Raw genomic sequence first — 11,375 nt, forward strand, 5'->3', positions numbered from 1 at the left:
AGGTTTGATGAGTTGTAGTCCTGATTGAGGGGGAGCCACACTTTAAAAGAGCACGACATTTGCACAGCCTCTCAGAACAAGTCGGTTACAAGCCTGAATCATTGAGATGATAGGAGGTGCTCAACGCTAGCTTGCAATTCAATAGTGTCAGAAGACTACAGTACTTCTGCAGGTGTCACAGAGAATGTGTAGACGTGCTGAAGGCATCAACAGGAGAGACATCCACTTTTGAGTGTTCTGCCCCTGCACAGCCGTTGTCATCAACATCATCCAGACCCAAAGCAGAACCCAGAACTCCGGTGTCGCTATGCGTGCAGAACCAAAACGCCAAAGTTGATGCCTGGAGCTATTCAAAGTCGCCCAATTCCTGTCCGTGGCCCAAAGTCCCCACGATTGTATCGCTTCACGTCGCATCCAGCTTTCTTAAAATGCTTCATCTCCCACGACCGCTTCTTCTCGAAGTCTTCACCTGCTAGCCTTTTCCTCACACTATCTCGACTATCACTGTCTTTGATCAGACCAGTTTCGTGTAAGATCTCTGAGTCCCTCCATGAGTACGAGAACTCTTTGAGCAGTAGATGTTGCTGATGATTTGGTTGAATGGCGGAAAAGGGGTTCTGGTGGGAGGACTCAGGGAGCTCGGGCGTATCGGTGGGGTTCTGTTGTGACGTCGTGAGGTTGGGCGATATAGGTATGACAAAGGATGTCTGTGGATGTGGTGTGCGTTTCGCTGTCACGGTTGTGAAAGGGTCGGTGTTTTCGAGCTCTGGAGCCACAAGTCCACCGGTTTGCGAGTCTACGGGGAGACCCCGCTTTGATGCGTCTTCGAGAGATACGCTAGGGTCCAGACCGCGGATGCCAAAGATGTTGTTTTCTTGTTTTGGCCCAGGAGCTTTCCTAGCTGAACTATTTGGGCCAGGTATCCAGTCGCTCTCGTCGCTCTCTGGTTCCGCCGTGCGTCCCTGGCGCCGTGTGTTTTCTTCGTCTTCAACAAGCGGGGCACGTTGCGGTTTCGAGGATGCTGGAGGTGTGACCTTGATACGCTCCTTTCCTTTCCCACGAACCTCAGGATTCCGCTCGTTCTGTGCGGGTTCTGCCTCCTTCTCCTCGCCGCGCATCTGTGCTTCCCTGACCTCCTTCGCGAGGTTGCTCGGCACGGCAGCATGGATCTCAGTCATGAGCTTTGCTCGCCTGCAGAATCCAGCCCAGTCCTCATTCGCAAGCTTGCCTGCCTCTTCGTTGAGCGCACTCGCAGGATTCGGCTGTATGAGCAAACATGATATCGTCACAAGCACGTCTCGTAACTTGAGCGTGCTGCTCCAGTCGCGCTTGAGCGTCTCTACACAGACGGCGCCTGTTGCTTCGTCCACGTTCGGATGCCAGCATCTTGTCCGGAAGAAGGCTGTTGGGGCAGCTGTGGGATATGTAGGTGGTATGTCGAGGTGTAACCGCCAAACGCCGTTCATGTAGGGTGTGCCGGTGGGACCAGAGAGCAGGACGTCGAGGGAAGTTAGGTCGGCGGAGGAATCCGAGTTGGGAGGGAATAGGTAATTCGGTGGCAGGCCGGCTGTGTGTAGGGAACCATGGTCACCTGCAAGGCGCCTGAGCGACTTGGAGTTCTGAGCAGCATTAGCAGCTGAAGCATACGCTGCAAGTAACCGAAGCGTGATAGCAACGCGCTGTCGTGAGAGAAGCTTGCCATTGTTGTGTGCGACTTCTTTCGGTCATGAGCAGAGAGCACGTGCGTGCCCAGGTGTAGGTAGGAAGGGTGAGGTTGTTTGGGCTCGCAGCAACAGCTTGTCGCAGCCGTCATTAATGCTGCCGCTTTCACCAGGCGCGTTCGCGACGCCCCACATCGCGCTAACTCTAGCGTTGACGCGGGAACGGGCAGGGCTCACGGTCACTCTCCCGAGATCATTTCACGTGTACCGTGTCCACTACCATGCTTCAAAAATCGTTCAAGCATGTTGAACTCGAGGGTACAGCGTTTTTGGTATGCTTCTTATCATTCAAGATTTGCCAATTGCTTTGTTTGACTTCCAACCTGCTATGCCTATCTTTGGTCCCAGAACGCCGCGCTGCAATATGTCTTACAATCATAGAATGTCCATGTCATCCGCCGGATCTACAAAGGGAAACTGTCCGCTCTCAATCGCCGCTATCCGGTCAAGCTCGGCTTGGTACTCCTTCCTCAGTGTATCAAGCGTGACGATCTGCCTCTTCAGCAGCTTCTTTGCCTTCCCAAGACCCCACTGTGGCGGACCCCTCTCATCAATCTTTTGCTCCGCTAGGATGTATGCGTCTTCCTTGTTGACCGATGAGAGCGTGTTGATGATCATGAGATAACACTGTATCAACGAGTCGTCCGCAGGGTCTTGGAACTTGGATGAGGTGGTCTTCAGGCGTTGCAGTCGTTCGTGTAGAATCGAGGCCGCGCCGCGGAAGTTGTTGCGCGAGATACGGAAAGAGTAGAGGATCTGGTGGTATGGAGGTCCGGATGCCAAGTTCAGCGTCTTGTGGCACAGCGATGATAGAATCGTGTCTACCTCGTCTGCCAGGCCGACGAACGGAAATTTGAGGAGAGCGGCAGCTTGCGATTGTCCGACCATGGAGGTAATCAGGGTTTGGAGAGACGAGTGCTTTCTGTGCCAGGAGTCAGTACACTATGATGCATCTTGGACCTTCTTTACTTACAGGGCTGCGTCACTGTGCCGGGTCATCGCCGTGTACGCTTCCTGGAACCTAGCTGTCTGTATTGAGGCAGTGAACAGACGTTGAAGAAGCTCGGTCTTCGTTTCCTGATCCTCTCGGCCTGTCAATGATCGAAGACCAAGTTGTGCAAACTCGGCTACGTATGAGTAGGCCTTGACCTTCTCGAACAGGCCCACGACATGGCTGTAGTATCTGGCAAGACCTTCGGAGAACAGGTTGCGGTCAGTCTCGGAGACGAGACCAGCAGAATCGGCGTCTTCGACGCTGAACATGCCCAATGCTGATATCGTTAGTACTGGTCTGAACAGGTCGCGCTCTGAAATCTTACCAAGAGTGTATGCCACCTTCTGAAAGTAGACAGAGGCGAGTGAGTTCTCGCCCAGAGCGACGTGCAGCCGAGCCTTCAGGTATGTAGCCCAGTTACCGTCGGTGAGAAACTTCGCAAAATCCAGGGCTAGATCGTATTCTTTCTGATAGAGTAGAATGCCCATGTTGTCCTCGACGACAGAGTCATACATAGATTCCTCTCTGAACATCGACGCCACCCAAGCGCGACCCCAGTAGGTGAGCTGGCGGGCCTTCAGACCCTTTGGCAGAGGCAAATCGAAGAACCGGATGCCATAGATGCCCTCCATCACGGTCTGTGTAATGGGGAGCTTTCTGCCAGTCTTCAGGTTCTCGCTCAGCGTTCGGTTCACCGCCTCCGACGCAGGTCCCGTGGAAGTCTGGTGAGACCAAACTGTCCGGGCCAGCCATGACACTGTCATGTAATCTCTAAACTGCGCTGCCAGCTCTACAAAGACCTCAGATGCATCAAAGCCTTCTGGGGTTTCCCCTTCGAGCTCAACGAACATGACCAGCAAAAGCACCAGTAAGTCTAGTACTGCGTGATAGTCTCGCTCGAGTGTTTCCTGCGAGACTCGGAGCAGTGCATTGAGACCGAAGCGTGCGAGCTGCTTTCGGCTGTTGGGTCGGCCTTGCTCTTCGTAGGCCAAGATGTGGATGGCTTGTAGGAATGTTTCTGTGCTGAGGTCTTTGATCTCAGTTCCAAGCTCGTCGACAATAAGCGCCAGATCCTCGTCTGACACATGCTGTACAAGCTCACTCTGTGATTCTATCAACTCCATGCGATCGATGACTGTAAGAGAACGACTTTGGAGCGCATCGGCTTCGAGTTGGCGTTCGACACCGCGCTGTACAAATGAAGGAAGCCTCCTTCGGAATGAGGAGGCTGCATTCAGGAGGCGAGCCACATCGGGTGTCGATTTGTCCAGGGCCCTGGCGAGGGGTCCGGATAGAGGCTGCGTGCTGGTAAGCGCCGCTGCATTCAGTGTCGTAAGCTCAAGCTCGCTGCAAGTACGGATTGCTGAAACGTAATCGCTCAATACCAGCCAGGGCATAGATGTCTCTGCATCGTACACAAGTGAGAGGGACTCCCCTCTTCGCTTGTGTAGATCCTTTACCAAGCCATAAAATGCCTGCCATTGCGCAGAAACCGAGTCTTCGAAGTCATCTGCATCGCGAGCACCATGTGGTGCCTTGACTGCAAGTAGTGATACTGCTGCACAGATACGCTCCTTCAGAGACCCTGTGCTGACTGCTCTGCTTGGCCGCTTCCTGCCGATGCCCCTAGCAAAGATGTTCAGAGCGGTCTCCAATGTGGCTGTGGTGAATCGCCCAGGGTAGAACAAGAAGTCAAGCCACTGCCCAGATGCGTCGACATCGTCGTTAGCGGTGTCTTGCTGATCAGGAAAGGTGGGACTACGTTTCAGTCCTTCCACTGTCAGTGGCCCTGCATCGACTGAGACCCATTCATGCTTCCAGATCCTCTCCAGGCTGTCGGGTTCATCGTTGAGGTCGAACTTCAACGAGTAGACTCTGCTGCTCGGTCCAGATCTTGCGCGAATCCACAGCTCTGCTCCCCTCCATGTTCCGGCTGGGCCAGGTATGACATGGAACTCTTCCATAGACCACACGGTTGTGTTCATGAGCTCGTCGATCGGAGGCACAAATTCAACAAGTGGTTGGATATCGACAATGCCGTTGTGCAGATCATCGCCATCTCGCACACCCCAAAACCTGAACTGGTGTTGTTTTGGCGAGTATGTGACAATATGGTAGTTGGCGCCCTCGACACCGCCCTGGATATCCAGAACAGCCATAAGCTTCGATTGCGACGGTCCGATGAAGTAAGAGCTATTGCCGTTGCCGTTGCCGTTGCCGTTGACCCTTTCCAAGGCGCGGTCTGACTGGCCCAGCAGATCGGTCTGCGCACCTGGTTTACCTGAGGCTACATTCCATGCTCGTAGTGTATGGTCCAGAGAGACTGACAAGATGTGCTGCTTGTCTGGAGACAGCGCGACAGCTGCAGCTGCGGAGGCAGCGAATTCTGCATTGTCGAACCTGACGGTCGGCTGCGCCTTCCACGACAGAAGACCGCGGACAGACCAGTTGCTGTTCTGGTACCGCGACCCGTCCCACACTTTGTTGTCCCTATCCCATAGCAGGCGGCAGATGGCGCCATCGTCGAGCGAAACAAGGAGATCGTCCATGGCTAGGCTCTCGAGCCTGTACGGAATGCGCCCGCCGAAAAGCACCGGTTCTGACGTCTTGCACCAGTTCTCGATCTCCTGCTCCGAAGCTGCCGGGCTTGTAAAGAAGTCGCGGTGAAGAGTGATGGTGTAGAGCTCATTTGCGGTGGTAATTGCGAAGACGGTCAGCGCATCTCGGTCGTTAGGTTCTGCGAATGCTATACAGAATGGGCGAATCGGCGAAGGAAACTTGAGCAAAAGAGTGAGGTTGGCCTCGAAGCCATGGCTGGAGTCGTGATCTAGGTCGGCGGCCTGTATCTCAAGAATCTTCCTGTTGTCCAAGACGCGCCAAAGAAATGTCCGCGGGTATTCATGGTGTCGTCGGAAGAACAGGGAGCCATCCGTAGCTAGGTTGCGGCGCGTAAACGATTCTTCGTCCTGGTCGGCACACTGTTCTGTGATTACGGTGCGCTTCGCTGTGGTGCGCGTGCCAAAGGTCGAGGTGGTGTGCGCCGGGAGTGTGAATGAGATGGTCGACCCAGGGAAGGCAGGCTCAATGTTTAGCCGCGCCTCTTTATAGAGACAAGCGCCTCCGTTCTTGACCATCCTGCTCGCATACGAAGGTTTTATTGGCAATGCGCGCGAGCGGTCCAGGTTGTGCGCGGTGGGGCTGCGGTGAACGCGGAGGTGCAGCTTCAAGCAAACAAAAGATGCGCGGCATCGCAGCTTGCGCACAGACAGGACGCTAGCTTTGCTTTCACAAAGTGCCATTACTTTGGACTCACAACTCAATACCAATATCACGCGGGATGCGGACTACCCACTGACAGTCAAAAACATTATGCTTCGAATACGTAAGGGCATGTGTATCATCACTGCTCGCTGAATCAATAGAAACGCCGCGCAATGCATAGCTACGCACAAGGAAAAGGTAATATGATAACCGCTTGCGCAAGCCCGATGATAGTGTCGATCACCTGTTGTTCCTCTCCTCGAGGTCCTTCTCCTTGGGGTCACCAATACCATCCTCGTTGATTGCGAACAGGCAGTCGCTCTCGGGCAAGCACGGGCTGTCGTAGATCTTGCACACTCGCGTCTCTCCCCTTCCCTTCCTCAAGCTGAGACGTGTTGTACTTGCGTGGGCGATGATGTTTCCTCCAATGGGCTTCTTGGGATCGGGGTTGAACATGGCACTCGGTCCACCGTCTACTTGCGCGACGACCTGGTTTGTGATGATGACGGCGATGCCAAACTCGTCAGCAAGGCGCTGTAGCGTTCGCATGAACTTTGCCAGATGTGTCTGTCGGCTTGAAAGCTCTCCACGTCCAGAAAAATCTGTTCGGTACAGCGACGTTGCTGAGTCGACAATGAGCAAAGAAAACCGCGTCTCGGTCATCATTTGCGCAGCCTGGTTGAGCAGCTCGAGCTGGTGATCTGAGTTGTAGGCTCGCGCATATGCCACGTTGTCCAAGACCTCTTCGCCAGACAGACCGAATCGATTAGCCACTGCCAGACAACGAACAGGACGGAAAGTGCCTTCGGTATCGATATAGAGGCATTTGCCTTCGCCACCACCCATGTCGAAAGGTAGCTGGCATGTCACCGCCAGTGTGTGGCAGATCTGGCTCTTTCCTGTTCTGAACTCGCCGAAGATCTCTGTGATGGAGCCGGTCTCGATGCCACCAGCCAGCAGCGTGTCTAGCTGCTTCGATCCGGTTGTAATTGAGATGAGCTCACTCCGCCGTTGGTGCATCTCGGTCGCCGTTGTGAAACCCATGGGGACAAGTTTGGATGCCTCAGCTAGCAACTTCGACGCTTTCTGTTCTGAGATACCCTTGATCTGCTCCAACGCTCGCCGAGGACTACGTCATGTCAGCCGCGGGGTCACTTTGTGCTATGCATATCGACCTACGTGTATGCAATTGCCTCGACAGTATTGTAGCCACCTTCGACGACAAGCTTGATGTCGCGCGCGGTCAGGCCATTTATACCCTTTGCAATTGTTAGCTCCCATGCATAACTTCGGCTTGAGAAAAGCGTACCTCGAGCGCGGAGACGGGTGTGGGAGCACCGGGCCCTCCCATCTGGCTGTCATCGTCGAACTGTTGCTCTTCGGTACTCATGTTGACCGTAAGTGTAGTTGCAAGAAGTTGTGGTTGCGCAGTGGAGTGTGAAGTAAAGTCGAGGATGCAGAAACGCGAGTGGAGTCGCGTCTTCTATTGCCACTCGGTTTAGCGCAAACGCGTTATCACGTGCCCCTGACAAATCTTCCTTTTTTCTTCATTCAAGTCCAGGCAACAACACCCTTCCATTTACAACCAGGCTGAAGCCATGTTCTTCAAGCACTTTGGGTCAGAGGCTCGACCTGGTGCAATTCAGCATTACTGTCTGTAATATAACCCTCTCACAAATCAACTCTTGCACAAGGCAAGTATACGCTCGCTAGGTCAAAGATACGGGTATTCAGTTTGTCTATTCAAATGTACTTCTGTGGTATCATAACATCATAAAACCATGTCTTTACTCGTCATCGCCGAAGAAGACCTTGACGGGCAGCCAGGAGTCACCGCAGACCTTGAAGCGCTCAGGCAGCGAGTCAATGACCTTGACCTCATCGTCAGTCAGCTCCCAGCCATCAAGCTCAAGGTTGGCCTGGATGCGCTGAGCAGAGACCGATTTGGGGATGACGCTAGAACCACGCTGCAGACCCCAGACAAGGAGAACCTGCTGGACGGTCTTGCCCTTCTTCTCGGCGAGCTTCTTGAGCTCATCGTTCTTGTAGAGAGGCGAGTCGGTGGAACCGAGACATGAGTACGCGGTGGCGTGGATGCCCTTCTCCTTGAGGTAGTTGAGGAGCTTGGGTCTGCCCCATCGTAAGTATGAGCCTAACAAAACACAAAGGCTGAACTTACGAAGGGTTGTTGGGGTGAAGCTCGACCTGGTTGACTGCGGGTGTGATCTTGAACCTCGAGTCGGCGAACAGCTTCTCAAGGTTTTTGATGGCGAAGTTGGAGACGCCAATGTTCTTGACGCGACCAGAGGCAGGAAGCTTCTGGAGCTCAGCCCAGGTGTCGCGGAAGTCCCAGTCGGGGTAGTGCTTGCTCAGGTCATCGGGATCGGTAGATGATGGCCAGTGCTAAGAATGGTCAACATGGAGTGATGCACTTGCTTGAGATGTCAACTCACCATGAGGTACAGGTCAACGTAATCGAGGCCGAGGCTCTTCAGCGAACTGTTGATGCCCTCTTCGACGCGCTTGTGCCATGGGTTGTCCAACTTGGTGGTGACCCAGATCTCCTCGCGAGGGACACCAGAGTCCTTGATACCCTCACCAACCTCCTTCTCGTTGCCGTAGGCAAGAGCAGTGTCGATGTGACGGTAGCCAGACTGGAGAGCGACCTTGACGGCCTCGCGAACCTCACCAGGCTTCGATTGCCATGTTCCAAGACCGACAGCGGGAATCTTAGCGCCGGTGTTGAGCGTGAAGTGCTCCTTGGTCCAGTTCTTGGGTGCCATTCTTGCAAGCGTACGGAGCATGTAATTGGGAATTGAGGTATGTGAGGAGTAGAACACTTTCGAAAGCAAGAGGGGCGATGTGGGCAATGTTGTTATTTCAACAAAACAGCCCACCTGACGTCAATTGCACTTTCGGTCAACGCACCGAGGAGGACGCGACATTTCCCACCGGGTGTTCATATGGCGTGGGCTTCCACCAATGGTCTTTCAATTAGCCCGCGGTGGGCCGCTGGGATTGCATGGGCCCACCGTTATCAGCCTCAATTGTGGAGGATAACTGGAGAACAATAAGCCGAGAAAGGCATCGTTTCCTCCTGTCGTGTGGGATTCCGGCAGTTCACCCCACCAGAAGTTGCCTTCAGATGCGTGACGCACCTGTTCGGACTTGCATTCTTCGACTCTGCCGTATGAATTCGAGTAAGGTTCCCAGGACTTCGTAACGAGTTTTGTTCGCAGACTCCAAGCACACGAAATGGTTGCTGTCGTATAGCATCGATAAAACGAGGGGGCTTCTTTGACTTGAGCCACACAAGCAGCGGGAGCGATTCGTCATAAGATGACTTCAAGATTCAAGCGTGCAAGTACCGAAGAGTGAAGTAAGTTGGGAGGTGGGGCTTAGTCACATCAAGCTCGAGCTCGAGCGCCGAGGTACATTGTTTGGGCAACTTGCACCTTCACCCAACAATTACCAAACCACCCCACCCAATTGCACGACATGTCCTCCGGTTTCGTCCCTGGGGGCACTGCAGATGCGCCAATCGAGCGAGATGACGAGTGGAGACAGGCTCAGCGCGAGATTGAAGAGAAGAGAAGAGAAAAGGAAGAAATAGGGAAGCAGAACGAGGGCAAAAGTCTCTACGAGGTGCTGCAAGCGAACAAAGGTGATACAAAGTACTACAAATTTAGGTCGACTACCTCAACTAACATGCCAGGTTGACGCTTAAGACGCCAAACAAGAAGCATTCGAACAAGCCGCACGCTATAAACTACACGTCACACTCGACGACGACGAAGCCGACTACCTTGAAGGTATCCTTGAGGCCAAGCGCAAAGAAGAAGCCAATGTTAAGAAGGAAACCCGCGAGCAATTGGAGCTGTTCCGTAGGCAGCAAGAGGAGGCTGAGAGGAAGGCATTGGAGGACAATACCGAGGCGCCGAAAGAAGACCAGGTGCAATGGACAGCGCCAGGGCGGAAACGCAAGAAGGGCCCTGAGTTGAGCCTTCTGAAGGGCGTCAAGCTACGGAAGTCTAGCTCGGCGGCTGAAGAGAAGAAAAGTGTCGATACGGCTGCTGAAAAGGAAAAGGCGACGGGCGGTGCGCCAAAAGCCACCACAGGAACGTCAACTGCTACAACAAGCACGAATCCAGCCCCGTCGCCTCCAGTCAAAGCTCCGGCTGCGCTTTCGCTCGGCCTCGGCTACGCTTCTTCAGATGAAGACGATTGATGCCATGTTGATAGAATGTCGATCGACCGCATCGAGATTTGCATATGAAACCAGGCGCAACAGTACAGGTACAAGCAAGCTGGTGAGCAGCGGACACGCGTAGGTGCTTCATCGCTTACATAGTGAACCTAACTACGACACGTATGCCACACGTCTCACATGGGAGATATTGAAGTTACAATATCTCCTCATTGACATGCCTCACGAAGTGGGTATCGCTCGTAGCACATAGCAGGAAGCAAGATGAAATAGGGAAAGATAGTAAGGTCGTCATCGTATACGTTTTATCATGTGATGTCTCCTCTATCAACATTACCACAAGTGTTATCAATCCAACTACTATACAACAATCCACCATATCAAACAACCATGTGCCAGAGAAAAGAAGCAGTGTATATCATATCCCACCCAATACACCTAAACCTCAACCATCATACTACTGGCGCCTAGTACCAGCACTTTCCGTTCTTCTTGTCGCAACCGGCTGTGCAGGCCCAAGGGTCGGCAGAGCAACGGCCAGATGTCTTGCAGCAGCACTCGAGCTTGAGGCCAAAGCTGTTCTTGTAGCCAGCGCAGGTCTGGCCGTTCTCGCCACCGCACTTGCCGTCCTCGGAAACGGGCTGAGTGGGGGTCGGGGTCGGGGTCGACGAGGTGGTGCAAGGGGTAGAGGTGGCAGGCTTGACCGAAGAAGCGAAGGTAGTAGGGTAGTCGGGAGTGGGCGAGGAAGCAGGGTAGTCAGCGGTCGACGACGCGACGGGGTAATCGGCTGTCGAGGAGGTCTTGTAGTCACCAGTTGAGGATGCTACGGAGTACTCCGCAGATGAGGATCTCGCGGTGGGGTAGTCATCGGCGTAAACCGAGCTAGTTTGACTGGGCTTTGTTGGTACAGAGCTCGATGAAGAGCCGGTGGGGTAGGAAGACTCGTGCTCATCTGAAGCAGAGGACGTGACATCTGGGTAAACAGAAGAAACGGTGCTGGAGTGGTCATCGTGCTTGTCTGAGGCTGAAGAAGAGTCGGAGGGGTAGACGGAAGAAACTGTGCTGGACTCGTGCTTGTCGGAGGCAGAGGTAGAGTCGGTGTGAACTGAAGAAATTGTGCTGGACTTGTCGCCAGACTTATCGGTAGAGACTGAGGGTGTAGCCGACGAAGAGTGAACCGCAGTCGAAGTAA

General features: G+C 53.7%; 5 protein-coding genes across 5 annotated transcripts in view; 1 reads left to right on the forward strand and 4 right to left on the reverse strand.

The window, feature by feature from the left end:
• Positions 1 to 122: 122 nt before the first annotated feature.
• On the reverse strand, positions 123 to 1,762 carry BU25DRAFT_406420 (uncharacterized protein). Its single transcript, XM_033705272.1, has one exon. The coding sequence runs from the start codon at positions 1,464 to 1,466 to the stop codon at positions 351 to 353; it is 1,116 nt and encodes a 371-aa protein (XP_033566079.1). The 5' UTR covers positions 1,467 to 1,762; the 3' UTR covers positions 123 to 350.
• A 279-nt stretch (positions 1,763 to 2,041) lies between these two features.
• BU25DRAFT_436734 (uncharacterized protein) lies at positions 2,042 to 5,905 on the reverse strand. Its single transcript, XM_033708967.1, has 3 exons — positions 3,041 to 5,905; positions 2,695 to 2,992; positions 2,042 to 2,643 (listed from the first exon to the last, which is right to left on the reverse strand). The coding sequence occupies exons 1-3, from the start codon at positions 5,847 to 5,849 to the stop codon at positions 2,097 to 2,099; spliced, it is 3,654 nt and encodes a 1,217-aa protein (XP_033566080.1). The 5' UTR covers positions 5,850 to 5,905; the 3' UTR covers positions 2,042 to 2,096.
• A 1,858-nt stretch (positions 5,906 to 7,763) lies between these two features.
• BU25DRAFT_331024 (aldose reductase) lies at positions 7,764 to 8,759 on the reverse strand (the record flags this gene model as incomplete). Its single annotated transcript, XM_033702380.1, has 3 exons — positions 7,764 to 8,106; positions 8,156 to 8,379; positions 8,430 to 8,759. 3 exons carry the CDS (start codon positions 8,757 to 8,759, stop codon positions 7,764 to 7,766), a joined length of 897 nt encoding a protein of 298 aa, XP_033566081.1.
• A 715-nt stretch (positions 8,760 to 9,474) lies between these two features.
• Positions 9,475 to 10,223, forward strand: BU25DRAFT_358266 (uncharacterized protein; the record flags this gene model as incomplete). Its single annotated transcript, XM_033703605.1, has 2 exons — positions 9,475 to 9,640; positions 9,705 to 10,223. The coding sequence occupies 2 exons, from the start codon at positions 9,475 to 9,477 to the stop codon at positions 10,202 to 10,204; spliced, it is 666 nt and encodes a 221-aa protein (XP_033566082.1). The 3' UTR covers positions 10,205 to 10,223.
• A 427-nt stretch (positions 10,224 to 10,650) lies between these two features.
• BU25DRAFT_417677 (carbohydrate esterase family 4 protein) overlaps positions 10,651 to 11,375 on the reverse strand; it is a gene marked incomplete at both ends in the record, with an annotated part of 2,554 nt that continues 1,829 nt past the window's right edge. Inside the window, one exon of the mRNA XM_033707822.1 lies at positions 10,651 to 11,319. Coding sequence (XP_033566083.1) covers positions 10,651 to 11,319 — 669 coding nt within the window. The remainder of the gene's footprint in view (positions 11,320 to 11,375) is intronic.

This window comes from Macroventuria anomochaeta (assembly GCF_010093625.1).
Source record: "Macroventuria anomochaeta strain CBS 525.71 unplaced genomic scaffold BU25scaffold_3, whole genome shotgun sequence".
In the NCBI taxonomy this organism is placed as follows: Eukaryota; Fungi; Ascomycota; class Dothideomycetes; order Pleosporales; family Didymellaceae; genus Macroventuria; species Macroventuria anomochaeta.

What these genes read in the sequence shown, in the direction of transcription:
- BU25DRAFT_436734 (XM_033708967.1), bottom strand. Translation starts at nt 5,849, where the DNA reads ATGGTCAAGAACGGAGGCGCTTGTCTCTATAAAGAGGCGCGGCTAAAC. An exon ending in GAAGGTGGCATACACTCTTG is followed by an intron (nt 2,993 to 3,040) that starts GTAAGATTTCAG and finishes TAACGATATCAG; the next exon opens with CATTGGGCATGTTCAGCGTC. An exon ending in CGGCACAGTGACGCAGCCCT is followed by an intron (nt 2,644 to 2,694) that starts GTAAGTAAAGAA and finishes CTCCTGGCACAG; the next exon opens with AAAGCACTCGTCTCTCCAAA.
- BU25DRAFT_406420 (XM_033705272.1), bottom strand. Translation starts at nt 1,466, where the DNA reads ATGAACGGCGTTTGGCGGTTACACCTCGACATACCACCTACATATCCC.